The sequence below is a fragment of the Brachyhypopomus gauderio genome, chromosome 15 (genome assembly GCF_052324685.1).
Source record: "Brachyhypopomus gauderio isolate BG-103 chromosome 15, BGAUD_0.2, whole genome shotgun sequence".
Classification (NCBI taxonomy): domain Eukaryota; kingdom Metazoa; phylum Chordata; class Actinopteri; order Gymnotiformes; family Hypopomidae; genus Brachyhypopomus; species Brachyhypopomus gauderio.
The window spans coordinates 5,906,740-5,932,312 of NC_135225.1; the positions used below are offsets into that span (position 1 = coordinate 5,906,740).

The window sequence follows — 25,573 nt, forward strand, 5'->3', positions numbered from 1 at the left end:
ATATACTGGATTTATAAAAGCTTAATCCATGATGTTCATAGTTATAGTTATGACAAAGCACCGTTTCACACATTTTCTTTACTGACGTTTCTTCAAATGATTAATTGAAATTCTGTGTAATTTGTGTGACTTAAAACTGGCCCACAGTATATAAAACTAAACAGGTGATGGAATATAGTCTATTAGAATATAGTTCATTTCACCCAAGGAGTGTGCCAACATCGGGAATTTCTGAATCCGAAACTCCGAGTCTGGAAGTTTAAATGTAAAGATTTAGATGTTTTCGATATACCAATAAAATACCTTAATTTTGTTTTTTTAGTCAACATAACGCATACTTTAGCTATAAAAAATGTCAGATTAAAATATTAAGTAGGCCCGTTACAAAGTCTTCTGGGTCGCCTGGTACAATCGTCTTTCAAACTAAAAGTCCTCACTCGATTGTTCCGTACAGTGACATTTTGTGTTTGTTTGGGAGCATCACCGCCTTTCTGAAAATACCACAATATTTTCAGTCGAAATGAGAAGGACGAATATGTCAAATGTACTAACGTGTGTCTGGAATGTGTGTGCAATGACCTGGGTCAGAAAAAAATGTTTTGAAAAACAACAACAACAACAAAAAAACATTGTCCAATTGTTTCTGCCTTCACGCCACTGTGACAGAAAACGCAGACACGCAGCACACGCCGCTACCAAACAAACCCGACACCCTGCGAGCAGCGATGGTCGCTTCCCGTTAGGTGGATCAACAAGATGACCAGTCTGCCAAGGGTTTTATATCAGCTCTGAATCATTTAGATAGCTAGCTTGTACACACACACACACTCGTGTTGTTCATCTTGTATTGTGAAAACAAGTCTCGGACAGTCACCCAGGGGAGAAATGGCAGGCAGACGTGATGCGGCTGACCCAGCGGCCAGCGACGGTCCCGCTTCCTTCTCGGATGTTCACGACTCGGCTTGGACCGACTCGCAGCTTCGACAGTACCCGTTTCAAATAAGACAAATACCGCGTCTGTCCCACACGGACCCCAACGCGGAGATCCTGATCAACAACGAGGTGAGTTAACAGTGTAACGTTTCAAGCGCTGTAGCTACTCGTTACCGTATCACTTCATTAACTAAAGTCATTTAGCTCACCACCTAGTAACCATAGCTTTTAAATTAACTATCAGTTTTAATTTTAGTTTTATTAGGGGGTAAAAAATTAAGGTGTTTTTCGATACTAACCAAACCGAAACTAGCTCTGTAGCGAGCTGGCTAAAGGATGTAGCCCGAGAGCTAGCTGGCTAACGCGGACTTTTATTTTGGTATGATGCTACGGAAACGAACGAGAGAGGTGGCTTTAACCCAAGTTGGCGAACTGTTAGTTACTGGTTTAAAACGTGTGCGAATTAAGAAAAGAAACGCGAATTAATACTAATTTGTGTCTAAAAAACCAACAACAACAAAATACATTTTTTTTACAAAAAAATGGTGTGTTGCCCGCTTTAAGCGAGCCGCCAGTGTAATAGTCACCACGCCTCCTCGACTGCTAACGCGACTGCCAAATATTTCCAACAAACTATTATTAGGCAGCGTTAATGAATATGATTTAATAGCGAGTTAACCCACAGTAACAACAATTTAATAACTATTTGAATTATGTCATTTAGCCAGCTTAAACGTGTATTGTGAGCTCGACCTGAACGCTGTGGTGTTTGAAAACGCGATATATTTATAAATAAACTTAGTAGCTGTATATCATAAACGCTCAGATATAGGTGCGTCGATTAACACGAGAACAAAATATAAACCACAGACACAAAACTGGCTCGGTGGGTATAAAACACGTTTATTACAGCCGCTCGTCGCGGAGTGTGTGGGGTTTATCGGGCTGGCCGCCTACGTGCAGACGGAGCACGTTCCTCTAGTCACGTAGCACCTCTCACTACAGGGCTGCAGGTTATTTTACACCAAACCATGCACTCGCTCCTATACACTCACATATGTGCAGTTTACCACTGTGTTGGGGCCCAGTTATACAGAAGTTGTATGAAATATGCTGCTTTTACAAAGCAGATTCTATTACCTTCGCAAATGTGATCTTGCATGGACGCAGGGATGCCAAAAAAGATGTGTAACTACATGTGGTTTACTCTGTGTTAGAAGAAGGTACAAAGCCACGACTTTGCCATACTCACGATGGAGGGGGAGGAAGGGTTCATTATTCCGCCTTTGCCTTGTCTATGTCTGTGTATGTGTATGTATGTTCTGTGTATTTGATGCTTGCATGGTTGTACCTAGAACTTAAACCATGTCACTGTCAGTGACTTGTAACCATAACCTTGTAAAAAGTTATGCATACATCTTAATTCAGCAAATTTCTTCTTTATAGGAACCTGTTGTATTAACGGATACCAGCTTGGTTTATCCAGCACTCAAGTGGGACATAAATTACTTGCAAGAAAACATTGGAAATGGGGACTTTTCAGTATACATTTCTGAAAACCACAAATTCTTGTATTATGACGAGAAGAAACTATCAAACTTTGAGAACTTTGTACCAAAGTCACGGAGACTGGAGATGAAATTTTCGGACTTTGTAGACAGGATGCATCAGGCTGAAGAGCTGAGTGGAAGAGACCGGTGAGTCTGGGTTTCTGTTACTAAAATCAGTAACGTCTGAGGAATTGTTGGTTTAACTTGTCTAAATGTGCTCACCGGAATTGATTGCTACACAAACATCCTTGAAACACAGTATTATTGAGACCTTATGAATTGACGCATCTGAGTTCAAGCGGTTTACCTTGGTGATGAGCTGTAAAAGCACGTGTTCAAAGGTGTGGAAATGTGAGGCCCAGGAAATAAAAGCACTATAGAGCATGACTAAGCAGTTAGTCAGGCAGGTAACAGAAAGACAGACCTTGCTGTGCACTGATTTAGCTGCTGTGCCCCACCTCATTTAGAAATTTGATTTCGATTTGTGGAATGTCACAGCCTATCATAGCATAACTGGTCTAAATATGTAAAAATAAAGGAGAGGTTTACCAAATGTCCATCTTTAAACCACTCTCTTCAACCCTTAGTTCAAAATGATGCTTGAGGACTTTGCCTCCTAGTATCTTGACTTAAGTTGGGTATATTATTTCGTTAACTTGGGGAGATTGTTTACTATTACTTGCAGCTTATGAATATTTAGATATTTTACTGTATCTCCATCCTGTTTCCCCAGCGAACAAGACTATGGCTACAAGAGCCTCAGGGGATTATTATGTTTGGTTTGTTTAAGTAGGCTGAATGGTACTGAGACCTTAAATTCTGCTTCATTTCTGATGTAGCAACGTCATGTAGTACCACTTGTGTTGCAGAGCCACACCTGCTGCTGATGGGTGCTGTGCTTCACGCATGTTGCCTATGCACATGTGAAGGAGTATACATGTGACATGCAAATTTGGCAGGGTTACAGGTAGTGACACAGGAGTGTCTTTCCAACTTTATGCTGATGGTACACTCTCCAGGGTGTAGCGTACTTCTAATACCTGTGTGACGTACGAGAACTGCAGAGAAATTGGCTGTGCAGAAAGGTTAGGAACTTTTTGCATGCAACAAAGGAGAGAGTCTGTGGGAGACCATGATGGCTGACACCCCTAGTGAGAACTGCTACATTGCACATGTATTGTTGGATGTTTTTGTCCTTTGGTTACTTGTATGTGGTACAGATACAAATTGAGAACCATATATATATATATATATATATATATATATATATATATATATATATATATATATATATATATATATATATATATATATATATATATATATATATATATATATATAAATAAAAAGTGTGGTTATGTTATTTGGAGGATATTCTGACATGGCTTAATAACATAAGGTACTTCATAAATATTTGCTGTTCCATTAGCCCAGGGTAAAACATAGTGTTTTGGTTTGAGATGTTTCTGTTCTGCAAACATACAGGAACGGGGCAGTAAAGTTTATAGGGTATAGTTTAAGAGCAGTAAACAGCACATTGTGCAGACTACAGTGGCTTATGACTGTACTTCATAATGCATGAATTGACACAAAGCTATAGGCTACAGTGAGTTGCTGGCACTGTTTGAATGTGTCAGTAATGACTAGCACATTAAAAGAAAAGGAAACTAAATGCAGTTCTCTGTGCGAAATAGCCTACATGTATATGGTGGATACCTCTTTGAGTATTCAGTATATCAAAACACATAAGCAGTGACATTCCAGAAATGGAATTAAGAGTCTGGCCTAGAAACACAAGAACAAAATTGTAGCCATTTATAACCATGTGGACAGTTCTGGATTATAAGATGTCATTGCATAGCACATGTAATACCAACACTAAGTGGATTATCCAACCACGAAGTCTTGATAAAACATGATTTAAATGATTGTTCTTTAACTAAATAAAAGTTAGCTAACTAAACCTGTCCCTATGCAGTACGTTCAATTGAACTCATGCATACTTTATATTGCATGAGTTCACGACGCTCTGCACTCATGCAGTGAATGACAAATTGGCAGTAATCCTTCCAGTAGTGTTCTTCACTTGCCTTTTTATTTCCAATAGCCATATAATAGTTTCCCAGTAGCTGTGTTGTGACTAAGTGATTGACAATTAAAATTGGTTTTGGCTGAGTTAACAACGCCTTTGAACTTGGCACAAAAATATGCTAAAATTGTGTGTTATTCTATTAAGCTATTTTTCCTCGTATAATGTCATTTAATGTGAGTAACTGAGGGTATAAAATAAAATATTTGCAAAATGTTCCCCAGACACTCCTTTAGACCCTTCGCTAACATTAGAGATATATATTTTTCCTGCTGCTGAACTTCAAAGGTAGTGGACCAGTGAATGATTTCATTAAAAACACCCTGCAAACCTTTTTTTTTAAATCAGTCTTTTCTTCACTGACACAGACTGTGTTATTTTTAGAGTGTACTTGCAGCAGACCCTCAATGACACAGTTGGGCGAAAAATTGTTGTGGATTTCCTGGGATTCAACTGGAACTGGATTAATAAACAGCAAACCAAACGAAACTGGGGACAGCTTACATCTAACCTGCTGCTCATAGGCATGGAAGGTACAGCTACATAGCAAAGAATCCTCGCTTGCTTTTTAATAGTGTAGATGGCCATAATCAAGTCTCTAAGCTATAGCTTGGAGTTCTACCTCACCTGGTGGAGGACATAGAGTTAAGTGCTAGAGCTACCAAGGTTATAGATTCAATTCCCAGCGTTGTACACGTGTACCCATGTACTGTTGTTGTGATAAATATGTATTTGTCCGGATATGCTTTGGATAAGAGTGTCTGAGAAATGCTGCAAACAATATGTAATCATATGTGCTTTGATAATTGATTTCCTTTTTGTCTTTCAGTAGATTGTGTACTTATTGAAAGATTCTCACTTCAATCCTTTTTGTTTTGCACGTTTTTTTTACCGCTCTCTTCAAAGGTAACGTAACACCAGCACATTATGACGAGCAGCAGAATTTCTTTGCACAGATCAAAGGTTACAAGAGGTGCATCCTCTTTCCTCCGGAGCAGTTTGAGTGTCTCTACCCCTACCCTGTGCACCACCCGTGTGACCGACAGAGCCAGGTACTATATCCGTCCAGCTAGTGTAGTCGCATCTGCAGTTAGCAATGCGGAAGGCAGTTTTGTTTTGCTTACAGTGCTGTATTATGCATGTATGACTTCTACATTCATATGAGCTATAAATATCAGTAGTTTTCTTTTTGTGCTTTTATGAGCCATGTTGATGATGGTTGTGCACTCCACTCGGAGTGCACTCCACACGCATCTCAGTGCGCACTCCACTCGGAGTGCACTCCACACACGTCTCTGAGCGCACACCACACACTCCACATGTGTCTCTGAGCGCACTCCACACACTCCGCCCACTTCTCAGGGCGCACTCCACACACGTCTCAGAGTGCACACCACATACTCCACACGCATCTCTGAGCGCACTCCACTCGGAGCGCACTCCACACACCTCATAGTTAGATATAAACATCGGCGCAGTTGGAAATTCTGAAGTGAGGGGGACCAAGCTGTACAATATATACGTTTATGCTTGTAGATGCTAGATTTCGGATGGGGTCAATATAAATCTGGAGGGGACATGTCCCCCCTGTCCCCAGTGCCATCTGCGCCCCTGGATATAAATGAACTGTTAGGGCTACCGCATTCTTCTCAAATCCCTGATTATGCATTAAATTATCTTAATGATAAATGGACATCTATAGCATCATTAATTTCATGTCTGGTTTTGCCACTACAGGTTGATTTTGAAAATCCTGATTACGAAAGGTTTCCAAAATTTAAAAATGTTGTGGGTTATGAAGCTGTTGTTGGACCAGGTGATGTGCTGTACATCCCAATGTACTGGTAAGAGGTGTATGTAAATTATTTGTATTTGTAGCTTCTGGGTGGCATTTTATTAAACCTGATTTTAATAATAACAGATTTTGACCTACACCTGATGGTAACCTGGTTTTTAGCTGTAGCGATGCAATGTTTATTCACAATTTGCTTTGTATTTAGTTGTTCTACAATTTTTACTTAATGATGTAAAGAGCTCTTAAAGGCATGCAAAATAAAATGAAAAGTCCATATAATATTGTGCAGTCTTTTTACAGTGACACAAATTTATTTTTTGGCTTTGCAGCCTATATAGCCCATTAGTTTTGGCATATATGGTAGAGTATTAGCTTTATTTGTTAAGTGTTGCAGATACCAGAAATCACAGGACTGTACATAGTTCTTGTCTGATTGAGTTTTCTGGATTAATTGCAACACCGAAATCCAATTGGTTTGAGACTATGTGTATATTTATTTTGTTATGCAGTTTTGGTTATAGACTAGAGTACCCCAGTGATAGTAGTAGTATACCCAAAATTGATATTTGTTGTTACTGTGTTCATGTTTGCTTGTGCTTAATGTAGGTGGCATCACATAGAGTCCCTGCTAAATGGAGGCGTAACCATCACCGTCAACTTCTGGTACAAGGTACCACAGTGGTTTACTTCTCATTCTGTTAAAGCCAGTAGCAGCATGGGACTCATACTCACAGTGGCAGAAGATAAGACTTTTAGATTTAGGAATGATGATGATTTATGGGTTACAAAAATTAGACAATAAATTAGATACACATGCACACTTCCATCCAATATGGAAACAAAACGACAACTACTTAATATGCTGTAATATCTGTATGCACACCCAGGTTGAAGAGCTAGGTGCCTGCAAAACCCTTATGGTCCAGTCTTGAAATTACACTGAGTTTAGCCTTAATATTGTGTGATGCCGTATTAAGTGCAGACTACAAGTCTAGTGTCTTTTTTTTTTAGGGTGCACCCACTCCAAAGAGGATAGAATACCCGCTGAAAGCTCATCAGAAGGTGGCCATAATGAGAAACATTGAGAAGATGTTGGGAGAAGCCTTGGGGGACCCACACGAGGTACTAAAAAGTAGAACAGTTCATCACAATGCTTTTACTATATTTAAACTCTCCAGCAAGATTAGTACATTGAAGAAATTCCCTCTGTATGTTGACCCTGACAATAACCTAGTTCAAGGTATTTTTGTAGCTACCCTGGTTTAAATCAGAATGGATCTGAGAATACCTGTGTATTCAGGAGCCCATTAACCTTTTTAGATTGTTTTCCCATATGAACTATGGTTTCCTGGTGTGAATCCTTGAAGCGTTTGCAGGAATTTTGCTAACCTAATTACTTTCTTCTTATAAAGTGATCCTCTTTCATGGCAGAGTGGGCAAAGCATGTATTTCAGCTACACTGCCTTGCTGGCTTGGTTTCTGTTGCTTGAACAGTAATGGCACACTTAGCTTGAACTGAGACAGCTTGCAAACACACGTTTTTGGTCCAAATGCCTGCTGTCATCCCATTTTCTAACAGCATTTTCTCAGACAAATGTGTGGTGTGTTTGAACTTGTGATGAATGTCAGCTGAACAAGTAAGCTTCATGTACTGCTCTGGTTAAGATGAGATCTTCTAGTGTACTTCAGCTGGGCTCTGGCTATGCCTTCGAAACTTGTAAAATCATAAAAAAAGCATTTACTTTTCATTTCACAGGTTGGTCCATTGCTGAACATGATGATCAAGGGACGTTTCGATCAAGGTCTGAGTTAATATGGTGGCAGCCTTCCTGTAGTGTGCCGTAGGGGGGTGGTGTGGGGATGGGGCTGTATATGAGTTTATTGCTGTGAACGTGTCTTCCAAACATTCACAGTGTTAAACTTGCAGTGTATGGCAGTGTTTTTGCCTGTATTTAGGTCTGATTCGATTGCCTCAAACTGTCTTGTTAGGCCTGTATCTCTTCAAGGAAATTACAACTAGAGAGGACACATTTCATCCATATTTTGAGACTTCATAAGTGTAGTGTGATTTCATACTGCTGAGTGATGTATTGCAGTGCAGTGGGAACTAACACTTATCAAAGGACATACATATACCTTAGCACCTATGGTTTATTCAATTATAGGACAGAAAAGATGCCATGAGGAAACAACATTAAATTACTAGCATTCTTAGTCAAAAACCATTGGCCATGTTGACAGGACTACTTGTGAGCTTAACTTGAATGACTATTTAATTTTAACTGTATGCAGTCATTTTTGCAGAAAAGAGACTCATAAAGTCTAGTTTTGACATTTTACTTCCCCAAGCATTTTTGGCTAGAGCTATAAATAAGCGTAGTGGTCAGAAGGATCGGTTTGCTATGAAACACTGAAGGAATGTTTGGCCCCGAGTCCTGCTTGAATTGTTGAACAATGTTTGATGAAGCTAAACATTTCTAAATACATATCTATATTTTTTATCTTTTGTGTACATTTCTTCCTTTGATTGCTTCACTTGTATATTTCTTTGAATGTAACCTTATTTTACATATGGTACAATTTTCAGGACTGAAATGGCAAGTTAAGAAAACATGTATTTACAAGGCATTAACAATTTTGGTGTCACAGTTCAATAAATACTATTGAATGGGTAGAAACGAATGTCTCTCGCAGGATACATACATGTGTGTCGTTGATGATGGCCATTCATTTTAAACTAACGTTTAAGCTTGTTTTCTGAGGTTGTGGTAGTATTTTTTTTTTTACAGATAATATATTCTAAAATTCCACCAACAAAAGCAATGTTCGGCCTACTTCTTTTATCCATTGCCACAATTCTACCCAATAGAAATTAACCAAATTATCCACTATCCTGTTTTATTTTTTAAATTTGCACGTGCCATCCTGTCTCAGGATTTGTTTACACTGCCTATTCTTCATTTAAGGATATTTTGAACTTATAAGGCAAATTGAGCAATGATCACTGTGTCCCAAAATTATTTTAAATGATTAATGATCTCATAATTCTTAATTCTTTGTTTTGCTATGAATTGTAAGAGAGATTGTGGATATAGCACTTAAATGATAAGCCTTTATGCTTGAGTATTTCAATTGAAAGCTGAAATACCCAAATAAGAGTCAATGTGCATAAAAGCTCTTCTGAATACTTATAGGATTGCTTTAAAAAGGACAATGCTAATATTGTAACTTTTTCAAAATTACAGAAGACTCGGGTGCAGAGTAATCAAAAATAGAAGTATGTGACTTGGTGTCTGAGGAAAAATTACTTTTACTCAGCATGGCTGGACTTAAATAATGTTTAAAACATGAGAAACTGTCATTTCCCAGGAGAGAGCATTATTTTGTGATTCTTGGCAGTGTACAATGTTTTTCTGATTTTTATTTATTGAGCATTTACTTTCCTGTACTTGCAAACTCACTGCTAGCTTTTAAATGTTTTGTTAATTAACAAACTCCCAAGTGTGTTGAGGATTAGAAATAGTAAATTCTACATTTTTCATGGAATAGTAATAATTGATATAAAGTGAAATCCCACCTTGTTGGCATATGTGTCTTTGGCAGCCCACGAGAACCTTTTTTGGTTTCTCTTAAATACTAGAGATCTGTGATCTACTTAATGCTTTGTTTATTAGTTAAAGTTTAGCATGATCCCACTACGGTTTTTATGGTTTGTAATAATGGCGTATTTTCTTGAAAAACCTGCTCTGCTGTATTGATTACTGATCGAGTTGGATGGCTACTGAGACCAGTTCTGCATGTAGTTCATAAATAAAAACCACAAAATGTATTTTGGTACACTGCCTCAGTGTCAATACTTGATTTGTGTCATAAAATCTTCTCCATAAAAAAAAAAAACTATACTACCAACAGTAGTATGGTATACACCAAATTAGTATGGATATTTGATTCCAGATGGGTTTTAACTGAACTTTAGAAATTAAAGTACAGATTTGTTGACTATATCCAAACCTATGGACTGAATATAAGGTTTATTTTCAGTTTCATGAATGGTAGTAGCAGCAATCACCTGTGAGACACCACAATTTGAATACAAGCATAAATGATATCCCAACACAGTTACAAAGGTCATACATTAGTATAACAGTACAAGTACAGACGATGAATATTAAGGTAGAGCAAGGTGCCAGTCATGGGTTTGATTTCCAGCGAGCGCACACACGCCATCATACTCATATGTAAGTCACTCTGGCTAAGACTATCTGTCAAATACTGTAAATGAACAGTCAGCTACCATCACAAAAACATGCAGGGCTCTGAGCACCAAAGTTCACAATACTTCTAATACAGAATAAAGTCAAACGAAGGATGTTCTGATGTAAGAGCGATCTAGTCACTCTGAAGCAGTCACTTGAAATATGTGGATTTACACTGAAATCTATTGTGAGCCCATCTTGAGTCAACTTGTAATGACCTGAACTCTGTTCATCCTTCTGTAATTAATACATGTGCAATAAAAAAATAGTGAATAATTTGAGAATCTTGAGAGCATTAGTAACACCCAGGAATTAAAAATGCTTGAGACAGGTTAACTCATTTTACTGCCATTTAGGAGTAGCACTGATTTTTTTTTTTTTTATACCTTATTTCATTCCAATTTTAGTCTCAGTAAAGTTTATACCTTAAAACTGGTGTTAGTACAAAAATATATATATAAACAAAAAAAGAAAAGTGAAAAAATGATAAAAAGATAACTCCAGTTAGGACCATCCAAAAAGAAACGTCTGAAAGAATAATTTAAAACAGAAATTCAGATATTCCAGTAATAAATAAAATTTCAAAACGTAAACAACTGCACAAGCGCCGGACGCTCATCAATGGAAGCGGTATTTGCGTGCTGGTTTGAGGCTAACGTAAGTCTTCTTCATGTCCTCCGTCTCATCCTTCTTAACCAGATGGTAGCGCTCCCCTTTAGTAGTCACGACTTGGTTGCCATGGTAACGCACCAACTTCTTGGGGGCCTGAAGACATCAAACAGGTCTTCAGTACTGTGGATATATACTGCACACCTCCGTTTTGTCCAACATCTCACGTTATTCACAAACTGTATATGGTAGAAATGCTTAAAATTTTCCAGCAAAGGCACTTACGTCTTTTGGAACGACTGGTCTGTGGGTTTTCTTGTCTTCCTCATCATCTACCAGCATATATCTGAAATAAAATAAAAGTGCAGTAACTCCATTGTGCATCTTGAGAAATTTTAGACTGAAGAATAAGATTTCCCCTACAGTGAATCCTACAATATGCACAATGCTACATTTTCAGGGTGTGTGAGGCCTGGGGTGGTGGGCTCAGTGTGATATATTTTCATGGGGCTCAAATCCCTGCGAGAGCCCCCATCACCAACTGATGAGACTATTATCTTGTGAGGAAATGGCCGAAACCACCGAGGATGCCAGGGCACACAACTGATGATGTGTCGCACAGGTGGCACCACATGGTCACCAATGTCAATCCCACTCCACTCTCACCAATCATGAACATGGAGGAACTTAAACATCTAGTCCTATTACAAAGTCTCACACCTGTCCACAATTTCAGTTATGAAAGTGGTATGGTGATGAAACTAGAGGTGTATTCAACTAAGGATTTTCATAGTCTAATCTGATTTGTCAGATTTTCCCTTTAGTCGACTAATAGTCGAATTGTATTTTTTTGTTTTTTTATCTAGAGCTCCTTAAACAGGATCCCGTTCTCATGAAGTGGACTTTTTTCCACTTCAAAGTAAAAACGTAAAACATGAATAAACATGATAGGTTGGCTTTATTCAGCTTTTATTTATTTACTTATTTATTTTTTAAATGAAACGTTAGAGAGCATTAACAAAAAAAAGTCACCGTCAGTGCACATATCAAACTGTCAGACAGACACTGTGCAAAATGTCAAAAATATTCTAAAAAAAATATGCCTGCCTGAAAATATAAAAAAATTGCCACACAACTGCAAAAAAATAAAAAGAAATATAAAGAAAGGTTAAAGTAACCAAGTAACGGGGTTTAAAAAGCAAACAACAACAAGGAGACGCACCGCGACGAGACGACACGACCCAAACGACAAACGGCTGAACCTTTTTTTTCGCCTTACGCGTTTTAAATGGTATGCCATGTTGGTTGTTGTCGTGTGAAATGAAAGACGTTGATGACATAACTTGCACTTTACTTTGTTTTATTCATTTTTATCTTTTTCAAAATACTTTTGAAGTTTTTTTTGTAGCCATTATAATCTCGGTAGATGCTACTGACTATCCTGTAGCGTGTTCAGTGCCGCTCATTTGGATTGTGCAACTGCAGGGTGTGATTTATTAATGTTTAGTAAAGAAGATGCCTATTGTTAATGCGCACACATAATTTAAAAATATTTATTAACAGAAATTAGGATGATTTTATTTGAAAAAAGACTATATATAACGAAAACAATGACATTTCATGTAACAACTAATTCTTAGCAGCATCCTTGGGCACCCCCATGCAGTTAGAATGGTACATTCGACTATGACGTTCATAGTCGACTAGGGGGTATAGTCGAATCAGCGATTATTGCAGGTCATCCCTAGATGAAACTAGGCTTGTCACGATACTAAGAATTACAACTTCGATACGATACTTAAAAAAATATTGAAATTCAATACCATTTTCGATACCAAAGTCAGATACGGTGCTAATTTCCGTTTTAAAGCCTTTTTATTTTTTTTTATAAACAAACAAATGAATGTTGCTTTGTGTTTGAAAATGCTTGAAATTGTAACTTCATTTCACAACAAATATCTGTCTGACTGAACAGTTCTTTTGTGTTAACAAATACGAGCATCTTGTAATTCCAGGATGAAACATGAGAGAACGTGAAGACGTTACGATTGGGCGTTTTGAAAATAAACAACCATTAAATAATGTGATAAAAAAGCGAATAATTTCGAGTACATGTATAAATATTTAACTTATACCAACAAACATGCGACGTCAGAAAGACGTTAAAATCAAGTCTGTATCATGTCGGTCAGTCCAGACCCATTTTTGCATGTCTGGTGGACGTTCAAAACTGGTTCAAAATCTGACAGTGTGACTAGGACCATAACCTTTTAACCTAACATGAACGCCTATGACGAGTTTTCTATCTGAACGTTTGACTAGGACCTTTATTGGATGTCAGGACGTGCAAAAACTGCAACTGAACGGCAGTAATAGACGTTTAAAAAAGACGTCGCTAAAACTTTCATTCTGGCTTTTCAGTGGACGTCTTTTGAACGTCTGACAAAGTGTCTTTGCTCGTGCTGGGAAATATTGAAATGGACCTTGAAAGTGACATACAAGTGTTTGAATTCCACAAGGTGTATGAACCCTGCAAACATGACTTTGTTCATCGCGCTGAAGCGCGGCGCACGCGAGGTCGTGCACCTCTCGAATTTTGTAACTTCGCGCGCGCCGCGCCTCAGCGCAATGAACAAAGTCATGTTTGCAGGGTTCAATTCAAGCGCTTGTACCAATATTTCCCAGCACGTTAAACTTAATTAAGTTAAATATTTATACATATACTTGAAATGATTCGAAATATTGCGCTTTTAATCACATTATTTAATGGTTGTTTATTTTCAAAACGCCCAATCTTAACGTCTTCACGTTCTCTCATGTTTCATCCTGGAATTACAAGAGGCTCGTATTTGTTAATGTAATACAAGAGAACTGTTAAGTCAGACAGATATTTGTTGTGAAACGAAGTAGTTACAATTTCAACATTTTCAAGTACTTTAGCCTAAATTGCAGCACTTTTCAAACCTGAAACACAAAGCAGCATTAACATTCGTCAGGTAAGTGTTTATTCCCCTGTTTTGAGGGGTGTTTCTTTTATACTACCACATATAGTTTCGGACACTGCAAAGCGGAAAGTATAAAGCCTCCACCGCTCGCGGAGGTTCGCGCGAGGTGCGCGTGGAGTCGAGCGCTATGGTCACTCAACCAGGCTTTAGCGCCCTTCGTTGAAATGTTCCAAAAGCACCGCTTGCAAACGGGCTTGTTCATGTCCTTCAGTTTTCCATCTGTATCTGCTTCGAATCCAACAGCACTGCGTTTGCTTTAGCTGCCATATTAGCATTACAAACTGTCCTGTGCATTACGGCAGCTTGGGTGGGTCAAACGAAAGCGCATTTTATGTAAAAAAGAATCGATACTTAAGGGAAACGAGTATTGTACCGTTTCAGAATGTTCAGTATCGATACGTATCGATATATCGATTTTTTTGACAACACTAGATGAAACAATGTATAATAGAGCAATATAGACTAAAGCAATGTATAATAGCATGCAACACACCAAGGCATCTCTTCACCAAACACCACACACACAAATCTGTGAAGGCAAACATTTTTAAGTTTGAATTTTCCAACCCAGACTTCATCAGAGTAGTAGTTTCTCATAGTATAATCATGTATAATAATGCTGCCAACAGCTTTGGTACTTTGAAACCTCACACTCCTTTGCAGCTTCTCAATGAGTTTAAAATCACAGTGTAATGAGACATTTGGATCTGACTTAAAAAAAACAAGCAACATAAGCATATATAAAGATTTTGGCTAGAGGTCCTTTATCAGCTGTGCAAACAAAAGTGCCTCTAAATTAATAGGAGGGGGAGCCAATTTGTATATGAAAATGTTTTAAATGTTCTTGTGCCAAAGTGGTGACTTGTAATTCCAAATTCAGGAATCAAATAAGGGAAATATGAAATTACTTGCCATAATAAATGTTAACCTCCAAAAAATAGCAGAATGTGAATTTACACCCTACGGTCTAAAGTGTAAAACAGGAGAGACTGAGAGAGCACTCACTTCTCTAGAATACTCGCTTTCAGCTTCTCATCTGCCTGTGTAGAAATGTTCTTTCCTTGATTTGCCTGAAAACATAAACAGCTGCAATACATAAACAATGCACTTCAATACATACATAAGGCATTTCAAGCCTCGTCTTGGGCTGTTCGCTGTGTTTGAAAGGTGACTGTGGTTCAGGGTAGAGTGACGCTCAAGGAGGAACTAAAAACGTCACTACTGACGGTTTGCTCACGCTGAGAGGGGGAGTGTGACTGAGCTGGACATCTCCCTCAATGATGAGTCTCACAGCCTCTTCCATGTCCCCTTTAGCAATAGACAATGCACTTCTGGCTTCTGTCACGCTGCACTTAGGAAACATCTCCAGAAGGTGCTGTTCTTGTTCATCCCACTCAGGTGTTCTCATCTATCTCACACACACACACACACACACACACACACACGATTCCCCCTCTTTTGGTTAATAGATCATTAAGGGGGAGTACATTATGAAAAAATTGTCATATTTAATTAAAATTGTTACCTTTCATCATGGTATGAAATTTATGAAATACAGAAGTTGTTACTATAATACAGTGTTATATTTACATAAGATGGCTTGGATTTTATTCAGGAAAGACATTTAGTCAGGGTGTTAAAATCCAGAGAAGTGTCTTCAATACCTTGGCTGTGGCTCCCTCTACTGGTGAGGCGTGAGAGTGCACCTTTGGTACTGAAATGCCGTGGTCTGAAGTGGGAGCAGTGGGACTTTCGCCCGCTTTCAACTCGAAAGACTCTTCCAAAAAAAAAAAAAAAAAGAGAGCAAAATTTACAAACATTCCAACATGATACATTTAAACCAATTTACATAAATATGTAAAAAGTAAGCAGACTTGTTTTCTGATTTTAGGATCCCTCCTAAATGGAACTGTCTTTGTTCCTGGGTATTACCTGGGTTCCGTGCTGAAGCTAATTTTGAAGCCAAATTAAACATCATTTCGCAGACCTGAACACTGGAACAAGAAAAAGATTACATTGTGGAGTATGCACTATGATAACTAGGATAAATTCATAATTGTGGACAATATCACCCAGTCAGTAGTACTGTAACATATTAACATACACTACTCAAAAAACCTAGTACCAATATATACTGTGTACTTCATTGAGATCAAAACGATGTAATGGTCAAGTAAACCATTTTTAATTACAAGCATTTCCAATTTTGTGTGAATATCATCATGGCAACCCATAATGTGAATCAGTACTGTGTATGGCCCTCATGGGCCTGTAAGGACTTCCAAACATCTGGGCATGATCCTGATAAGATGGTGGGCGGCGTCCTTGGGGGAGTCTGTGGTACTACTGGCAGCCTTGTAGGCACAGATCTATAATCATAATGTCTCAGAGCTTCTCACTTGGATTAAAGTCTGGGGATCCTGAAGGCCAGTCAGTGCCATCAATCCCTTTACCATCCAGGAGGTGGCCACAATCTGGCCACACAAGGACGGGTACTGTCCTGTACCAGGAAGAACCAGGAAGGCCCACTGCACCAGCATAAGGTCTGACATAGCTCTGAGGATGTCATCACAGGACCTAACAGCAATCGCAGAACCGCTGGCTACCACATGAAGCTTTGTGGGACCCTCCAAGGATATACTCCCCTAGACCATCACTGACCCACCACCAAACCAGTCATGGTGGATTATGTTGCAAACAGCATAATGCTTCAGGTCAATCACATGTGCCTCACTCTAAACCTGCTCTCGTCTATGTAGAGGACAGATCACCAGTGGCCAATTCAGGTGATTGCCGATCGAGCTGCATGGTACTGGGCTGAGATCGAGAGTCCCACTAGTCAGGCCCTCATGCAACCCTCATAGAGTCTGGTTCTGATGATCTGGAGTGATCACTGGAGTAGCCTACTGGACGCACGTATAGATGTGCCATCCTACAGGAACTGAACTACTTGTGCAACCTGAATGGGATGCAGGTAACAGCTCATGTCACCAGCAGTGACAAGGAAATTACAGTTCTGTAGCAAATAATCAGACATAAAGATAAGGAGAGAGTAATTTGTCAGAGTAATAGGTCTGTGGCCACCATCTGCAAAACCATCCCCTTTTAAAGGTTGTGTTGTTGTTACCTTCCCAGTGCACCTGTAGTGACTTCCTTACTGGACGTGTTGATATATCTTCGGTTTAACTGACACTGTGATATACTGCGATTAAGTGTCCTCTACATTTTATGAGCAGTGTAATTGCTTTTAAAAGGCTTTTATGTGCAAGATCTGCATTACCTGTCAATATCAGAAAAGCCTGGAATGTAAGCTTCAAGCATCTCAACGAAGACCTCATCATCAAAGTTCTCCTCAACGCCAGCCTGTGATCCCAAGTCCTCCAACACACCGGTGATGTAGGAAAGCAGCACGTCGTCAAGAGTGCTGGTGAAAACGTGGAGAAGATGTTAACGCAAGCGTTTCTCCTGCGGCGGGTAGCTGGAGCACGGTGCGTGTGTGTGTGTGTGTCCAACTCACCTCAGGTCTGCGTGCGGTATGTGTGATCGCACGAAATCGTGCAACGCTTCGTGAATGATCTTTTGAAGCTCCATCCTACCTGCACCTGAGCAAGAAGCGCAAAACACGAGACACCTTGAAACTCACGTTCCTGCTCCGAGAAACGCTGGACGTAAACACAACCGAAAGCGTTAAACATTAGGAGAGTACAGCTAGCAGACATTTAATTAACCCAACTCAACCCCACTTCACCTAGTAAACCAGGGTTAGTTAATCTAGCTAATTCAGTTACAGGTGTCCATATCTATGTGGGAGTATCAGGTATCAAAAGCTCACCTTAGTTAGCATAACATGGCTAGCCGGCTAACGTTCATTATCCAGCACTCAAACGTACTCGTTTTAAAAGCTAGCCGACTAGCTATGTAGTACCACACATGAACCAGCTCGTTGTATTCGCCGCTCAGCTCATATAATACAGTCACATACCCGCCTGTTATTAACACGCCAGAGGTGAAGCGCTGCGTTACTGTTATTCAGTGGCGGCTGCCGTTGGGTCTCTAAGCAACCGTGCCGCTAGCTAGCTTAGCTTAGCGAGTTAGCTAGCTAACAAAGCTAGCTCGCCAGCTTTAGCTTCGTAGTCTCGGTGTCGCCAGGCTTAGAAGGCAAAAAAAACCCCAAAAAAAGTCTTACCTTTTAAAATTAATGATAAAAATAGTTCAAACGGACGCGAGATGCGTGTGGCTAAATGTGTGTCGACGTCTGTCAGTTGATGTAAGATTCAAACGGCTAATTCTTTAACCCCACGCGCCGTGGTTCGTTCAAAATCTATGACATCATTTCCTTCTAAATGTAAACACACGCTCGTGCGGTGGGCGCGCGCGTTATTGCTTTATCTCGAGGGTTTGACAGAGTACTGTACTCATTAGAAGGAGGCACGTCGTTTTCCGCCAGATGCAGTGGTAGGCTTTTTTTGCTGATATGTTTTATGGTATTAAATGGAAGCACATTTCGATACTTGTGAAATCTTGTGATACTGTGAAATCTTTATGGAGGTATGGTCAGCTCTCTGCTGAGGCTAACTGAATATAAAAAAGTTAGAACAAGTATTTGATCAACTTGAAATGCGGCAATAGATATCACAATCTAATCGTAATCACAAATCACATTTATCTCCCAAGACTGACGTCCTTTGACATTCTTAACACACTTGCAGGTACCACTACAGAAACACTTTGCAAACAGCATGCTTAGTTAGAGTGATTTTCATCGTTTTGCTATCGTTACAGGCTGGGCAATATATCTAATCTGTTTGGCTTTATATAAGATAAAGATAACAACAATGTGTTTTGTAGCTTTTTTCATTGACATTGGCCTTGATCAATAAAACAATAAGCAGTTTATCTATAGTGATAAATAGATCATATTGCTGTATTTGTTGTATGAGGTTATTCAGAGTTTGATGGATACCGTTAGTAGGTCATAACTATTTACATATCCTTCATCAAGTGTATGTATGCATGTGGACTGCTTTCACCAAAGGGTGATATTTGTTTATGCTGACCTAAAACATCACAGCTGACCTGAGGTCACTGCTTCAGTGAGCGAGTCATTAAAGCTGCAGGATAGTGCAGTTCCCAGGAGAGTTTATTATTAGCCTTTGTGTCCACAGTTTAGGTACAACACAATATCTAAAAGTACTCACATTGCTTATATTTGACAGTTTAGTTAAGTAACCTGGAAAGAGGTCATAGCAGAGACAACTACAGTTATTAAGTTATGATGTACAGTAATAAAAAAATAGATTATGAGCTTATCACTGTCACAGTATCAAAAGATAAAAGACATGGTAATGTCATTGCCTCTATTTGATCAAAGGTGACAAAAAATATGGGCAATTTTAGAAGTTTGTTGATGGTCCGGTGAATGAATTAGTACAAATGCATATTTAAGGGGTCCTTTATTTTTATATTCGTAAAAAGCCATAGATTGTTTTTAGAAACTGAATATTAATTGTCTCAACATAAGCTATGAATAGTCAAAATTAATCGTCTTCTTCAGTTATATCCCGTAGAACTGGCAGCTGGAAGGTGTGATTTCTCATGGTCTCAGCTATAGCATCTATGCACAGCCTGGCATTTGATATGTTTAGTTCTTCACAGTAAATATAATAAATAATACATATAATATATGTTAATTGTATGCTTCTCTGTCCATTTGCAGCACATCTTGAGTGGTTCCATCCGCCCAGGACAGGAAGTGCAGTTCTGTAGCTGATCATTAGTGTAGGATAAGACACTGCAAGTTGGCTGGACTCTGTTTAAACCCTTCTAAGTTAAAGGTACTGGAATTGCCTTACAGAATGAACACATGAATGAAACCTATCCCCAGCCTCTGCTGATAACAGTACACAGGGTAAGAATATATCTAAATACTTAATCATACTTTGTTTTTAGTACCTGTGATTGATACTCATTGTCAATATATCTAATGTTTAGATTCTAATGCAGTGTAATGGAAGTTGTTTTTAAGGAGAACCCAGTAGAATATACATGTATTTTTTTCTTTCTGGTGTGTCTTTTATACTTAAAATGTTAGATTACATAGTATTGTTTTAAAGGTCTTTTGATTAGGTCCCATGAAAATGTTCTTTTTACATTTCTAGTACCTAAATCAAAACAGTTTCCTTTAATATTATACTTACTACATTAAATGTTGATTTGAACATTATTGAGAAAATAAGTAATCTCATGAACCATAAGCAAACACTAGATGGCTCCATTGAGTCACACTCCCCATTATCTTGTTTCCTAACTCTGCTCAAGCTTGCAAGACTTTGTTTTTCCATTGTAGTTAAGAATGTAATATTTATAATGTATAATGATGTTTTTTGAATATACAATAAGCTAAATCCCTGAATTAGAAATGACCAAATTTTTGAATTACATAATGTCTTGACTTTTCAATATTTTCCTGCATTTCATGTTTATAGCAGTAGAAGGTTGATTTGCAACATGGATATTGCACATTTTCTAATTTATAACAATCAGGTAGATATAATTTTGAGGTTCTTTAAAAAGGCTCCATTATAAAACACCATCCAAAGCACAATAAGCATCACTGTTATCTATTCAACTACAAAGGGTAAAACAGCAAAGGCTTTCTTTTGCCTAACTTTGCCTTTGTTGTTTTTGGAGAAGCAGTTGTAGTTGAGCCATTCTTTCAATTTTTTTCTTGGCATCCACTCATTTTCCACTTTATGGCATGATATGCCCCATCTGCCAGTATGCCAAACCCCGGGAGCATGAGGTGGGGCCCAGAGGCCCCTGCCCCCGCCTGCAGGGACCCGTGTCTCATCACGCACATCACATTACTGTGAACAGCTTTACTGGCCAAACAACACACTCCTCACTAAAAGTTTAGACAAAGTTTAGGCTTTCTCCAGTTTTCTCAACCAGCCTGATGTTATATGATGTCAGCATCTAGTGAATGAAAAAAAAACACAATTAGCTTTTTAATGTTTATTATTGGATAAACAGTTGTTAGTGTTATACAATTAAATTTTCCAAGTGAGAATGCAGTTTTATTCTGTGATTTATTAAATATATTACGCATGTTAGTTATGTAAGGTCTATAGTTAACATTCAATTCTGATTCGTGTGTCCACAACTTTTAAAACAACTTTCTAAATAATTTCTTAATTTCTTAGGAAATTCTAAACTTTTTTTGACAGATATGCACGTGTCTAGTATATAGAGGTGAATTAATATATTTGAAACATTTTGTAGTCAGAAATTCCAGATTTTTACTTGCGGCAAGTGGTGTCCTCGAGCATGCTGCTATCACAAAGCAGGGTCAGGAAACACAATGTGTACATTGTGCTTAGTGCAAAAGATTTTCATCTTATTAGAGACAATGGTAAAAGACTTCAGATCTGATTTGCAATTTCCTCTCCTTCGTTAGATGAACCAAACAGAGTGCAAATAATTTACTGCCAAATTAATTACCTTTTACCCAACTTTAGACAATAATACAAGGAGCTGTCTTTTGGAACACTTTTCTAATTATTTTATTAATGCTTGATTTGCAGTTCATGCACAGTGATTTCAAATTTAAATGTTATTATATTTTCTTAAATGTATATTGTTGTGTCACAAAATGTTATCTTAAATTTATATGTTACCTTGAATCAAATTACTTAAGTATCAAAATCAAATCAATGGATTTTCTTTGGTAGCAATTGTGCAAATCTGTTCTGTATTTACACTCCTTGATTATATAATTTCAGCACATTTCTCTAACTTTAATGTTGTTTGAAATGATGAAAAGAAACTAGATTTTTTAGTGCTGAATCTGAAAAGTACTGTTGAGTCATATGAACATGTAGAGCCTCCTAAAATATTAAGTACTTTAATATTATCATTTATTGTTAATTCTGAGAACTTTTTGCAGTGTGTTTTTAATGAGGTGTATTTCACGTATGTTAAGCTGCATAAATTTTTAAAATAATTTCTAGATTCATGTAATGACAGTTTGACAATTTATACGCTAAACTTGCTTTACCTTCAATCCTTGTATTTTTCCTCCAATTATTTTTTGCCATTCTGAATCCTTTAATATTGCAAGATTATTCTTGTGGTTGGAGTTCTCATTTCTTTATTGTTAAGTAATATGTTTATGAAACTTACAGTTTTATAGTTTTCATTAAAATTCTGAAGCAGTGTGCTTGCTTGAAGTATACCGACAGGCTGAATAAACTTTCCCCTGCTTTGTGGCCAGTGTATCAGGCTTGGGGGTCTGGAGCAGTATCAAGCCATCAGAGCTGGCTTATCCGGCCTCCTGCAAGGCCGTGCTTGCCTTCCCGTCTGGCTCCTGCTTAGATCCTGTCTCAAGGAAATGGGCACCAGACTGGCCACTGCCCCCCAAGACCCACCATGAACAGGAGGCATAATGCCGTCTTGTGAACTAGACCCAGTTTTACTCTAATGTAGTTGAGGAACAATACACTGCTAAAGTAAACAGTGAATATTATTCATTGGAACATTTGTAAGAAAGGATATTTTCAAGTTTATATAATTGCAAATTATTTTCTAATATATTCATTTTCCTATTTTTTTGTGTGTGGTGGTGTCAGATTTTCAGTTGATGCGAAAGAGTTAAAATGTTATATTTTCTTAATATATTCTTAATATCTTTCTTAATTTTCTTTTTGCTCTATTGATCATGAGCAATAAAAATAATATAATAATTAATCTTGAACAATAGCACATATAAATTGCAGCCATTGTGTCTACACACATTGAACCTGCAAAAAGAGAATTTTTTATTTCATAATTAATTTTAGAAACATTTCAAGGGTCAGTTTGTCCCGCCAAGAACTTAGATCTGAGAAAGTCGAGATCATTTTCCAGCATGTTGGTATTGGAGGTGTTGGTCTTTGTGTGAGAACGCTACAGAAAACTATCACATATAATTCAACTGGTCCCAACTTGTAGGCGAATTTTATAATGCTTCATGTACGAAGCAGCTATGATCTGGTTAAATTGTGCCCTGCATCCATCATCTGACCCCCCACGCATTAGCATTGATCTGCTGAAACTCACGAACAAGCGTGTTATCACTTCCAGTGGGAAAATTCCGCTGTCCATGATGGAGTAAGGGCCCAACATTTATGACAAATGACTTAACTCATGTCTTCTGTCTTCCTGTCAATAGTCTGGTTTTCGTCCAGGTTATGGATCAATAGAAGCTCATCTTTTTATGATAAAGCGAGGCATTGTTGGCTTTTCTTGTTTTGTGTTAATAGAGATTTCATTGTTACCAAATACATACATAGATATTTGTATTTTCTAATAATTCGAATAGTCCCCTGTAAATTTGCACATGGAAGGAATATTTAGTGAAAGCAGTGTGTGTGTGTGAGTTAGGGAGATGGCATTCTTACCAGTGAACGTACGTTTTCAGGACCGAATCCAAAGCGTTGGGTGTCTCTCATGTGTGAGACTGCTCAGTGGAGAGGAGACTCCCCTCGGTAGAAACATCTGTTGTAGAGGGGCCTGTCACTTTCCCTTTTGTAAGCTCTGTCTCTTCCTCAGACTTAGACTGTCATCAGGTTTGATCATTTATGTGGCTGAGAGAATAATGTAGAAAAACCGGGCATGCGTTTATTCAGTTCAGGGGCTGTGTGCGTTTTTGTGATTTTTCAGTATGATTAATTTTTTTGCTGTTGTTATGACTAAGAGTAAATAATGAAATGTAAATAATAAGATAGATTGTGATTTTATTTTGAGAATGCTATCAGCTCACTGTTACGTTGCTTAGTTTGGCATGTCAGACAGACCGAAAGATGCAGAAGTTATGGGGGGGGTATTTGAAGTTTGCACAGGTCTTTAGCAGCAAGAGTTGAATTCTCGTGGCTTTTTGTTTTTCTTATTATCTTCAGACATATAGGACTAGCATAGTCCAAGAGTGTCATTAACTCAGACAAACTCAATGGCAGTCGACCTGTAGTCGAGCCTCATGTAGTCATGTTTGAAGGGCCTTTTCAAGCAACACAGGAAGTGTTTTCAGAACAGCAGCACAACTGTGCCACAAGGCTCTTCACCTCTCAGTGTCTTCAGGTCAGGTGCCATTTATCTTGTGTCAGGAAGTACCTTGAAGTGATTCCTCATCTGAGCTCAACATTAGTGTCCTGTCAAAACACCGGGCTGGACTGATGTCTGGGCCACAAGGATCTATAAATAAGGGTTGAACACACGCTGAACAAAGAGCTCAAGCTTCAGTCTCACGTATTACTGTACTGAGACTTGTCCTTACTGTACAACTCTGCTCTAGGCCCTCCGACTGTGTTATTTTATGTTTTATTGATATTGAAACAAAGTATGCAGTAATAGTGAAATAAATCTAAGCACTAATTTTCACATGTTTTAAATTAAAATAATTTTAATTTATATATACATATTTTATGGAAAAGTTGGAAAAGAATTGCTAAAGTTTGACTTTTTCAATTGTTTGAGCAGTTTCACATTTTTTAAATCAGTAACTAAGATTTTCTGAGACCACAACATGACTGGATTATTACAAATAGTATGTTTATTATTAGATTACTATTACCTGTTATTGTTATTTTTAGCTGTCTTTAGTAAACCATTGTTAGATTTGTTGATTTTTAACATCACTTTTAACCTTGTAACATATCTAAACTATCAGATGACAAAATAAAATAACAATTTGCTATAACACTGCAAACATGGTCATATTAATTCGGACTACGCACAAACAGATGTTTGCAGCTAGAATGGTTACATTGATGGGTGCGTTCTGTGCCTATAGTCTAGCCTGTGAAAAAGGAAATTATTCTTGGCTGCAAACACGCATGGCTTAGGACTACAGGCCCCGTCCCAGTCTTGCCTGTCACCGTTTTGCTCATCCTGCACTCAGAGTGGAATTCCAGCCGTTGTCTCTGCGCCGGTGCTGCTGTGTGTGTTTTGTTCTGTGACTGTATTCCATTCTTCTAACTTTGTTCCATTGACTGAGCTGCCCTGAGTATGAAGCGTTGGTTTTCTGTGCCAAAGGTACGCTAGCATTACTGTCTCGGGAAAATAAAGCTCTGCGTCTCGCTTTGCTGCCACCAGATGCAATTCCGCAGCATGAAAAAGTGGCAGCGGTCTTTGTACTAAGTTTGAGCCTAGTCTAGAAAGAACTGCATTTTTAAAAACTGTACAGACAAATTGAATCCCTACCTGATATTACAAAAAAATTTGCATTTTCATCTTTCAATTATCAACTCTTTTTTATTTTGTTTAAATGGAATTTTCCCAACATGTCTTTGTATTGACTGCTA

General features: G+C 38.2%; 2 protein-coding genes and 1 long non-coding RNA gene across 6 annotated transcripts in view; 2 read left to right on the forward strand and 1 right to left on the reverse strand.

The window, feature by feature from the left end:
* Nucleotides 1-649: 649 nt before the first annotated feature.
* Nucleotides 650-10,204, forward strand: hif1an (hypoxia inducible factor 1 subunit alpha inhibitor). Its single transcript, XM_076974580.1, has 8 exons — nt 650-1,062; nt 2,380-2,630; nt 4,957-5,105; nt 5,479-5,624; nt 6,310-6,416; nt 6,974-7,037; nt 7,379-7,489; nt 8,124-10,204. Exons 1-8 carry the CDS (start codon nt 886-888, stop codon nt 8,178-8,180), a joined length of 1,062 nt encoding a protein of 353 aa, XP_076830695.1. The 5' UTR covers nt 650-885; the 3' UTR covers nt 8,181-10,204.
* Nucleotides 10,205-10,379: 175 nt separating this feature from the next.
* On the reverse strand, nt 10,380-18,577 carry cuedc2 (CUE domain containing 2). 3 transcript variants are annotated; one of them, XM_076974421.1, is made up of 9 exons: nt 18,424-18,577; nt 17,755-17,839; nt 17,518-17,661; nt 16,170-16,231; nt 15,902-16,014; nt 15,475-15,645; nt 15,243-15,307; nt 11,518-11,578; nt 10,380-11,388 (listed from the first exon to the last, which is right to left on the reverse strand). In XM_076974421.1, the coding sequence occupies exons 2-9, from the start codon at nt 17,826-17,828 to the stop codon at nt 11,242-11,244; spliced, it is 837 nt and encodes a 278-aa protein (XP_076830536.1). In that variant the 5' UTR covers nt 17,829-17,839; nt 18,424-18,577; the 3' UTR covers nt 10,380-11,241. The 3 variants fall into 3 exon arrangements, with proteins under 3 accessions (XP_076830536.1, XP_076830538.1, XP_076830537.1); XM_076974423.1 differs by having other exon boundaries at nt 17,755-17,899; nt 18,424-18,563; XM_076974422.1 differs by lacking the exon at nt 18,424-18,577 and adding an exon at nt 18,220-18,358.
* Nucleotides 18,437-25,573, forward strand: part of LOC143476295 (uncharacterized) — a 42,049-nt gene continuing 34,912 nt past the window's right edge. Inside the window, exons 1-2 of one of the 2 annotated variants that reach the window (XR_013121260.1) lie at nt 18,437-18,692; nt 19,954-20,145. This is a non-coding gene — a long non-coding RNA (uncharacterized LOC143476295). The remainder of the gene's footprint in view (nt 18,693-19,953; nt 20,146-25,573) is intronic. The other variant, XR_013121261.1, reaches the window with a different exon arrangement.

Coding starts and splice junctions, on each gene's coding strand:
- hif1an (XM_076974580.1), top strand. CDS start 886: ATGGCAGGCAGACGTGATGCGGCTGACCCAGCGGCCAGCGACGGTCCC. Junction 6,417..6,973: donor CTGTACATCCCAATGTACTG/GTAAGAGGTGTA, acceptor TGCTTAATGTAG/GTGGCATCACATAGAGTCCC. Junction 7,038..7,378: donor CCGTCAACTTCTGGTACAAG/GTACCACAGTGG, acceptor TTTTTTTTTTAG/GGTGCACCCACTCCAAAGAG.
- cuedc2 (XM_076974421.1), bottom strand. CDS start 17,828: ATGGAGCTTCAAAAGATCATTCACGAAGCGTTGCACGATTTCGTGCGA. Junction 17,662..17,754: donor ATACCGCACGCAGACCTGAG/GTGAGTTGGACA, acceptor CGTTTTCACCAG/CACTCTTGACGACGTGCTGC. Junction 11,579..15,242: donor AAAGCGAGTATTCTAGAGAA/GTGAGTGCTCTC, acceptor ATTTTATTTCAG/ATATATGCTGGTAGATGATG.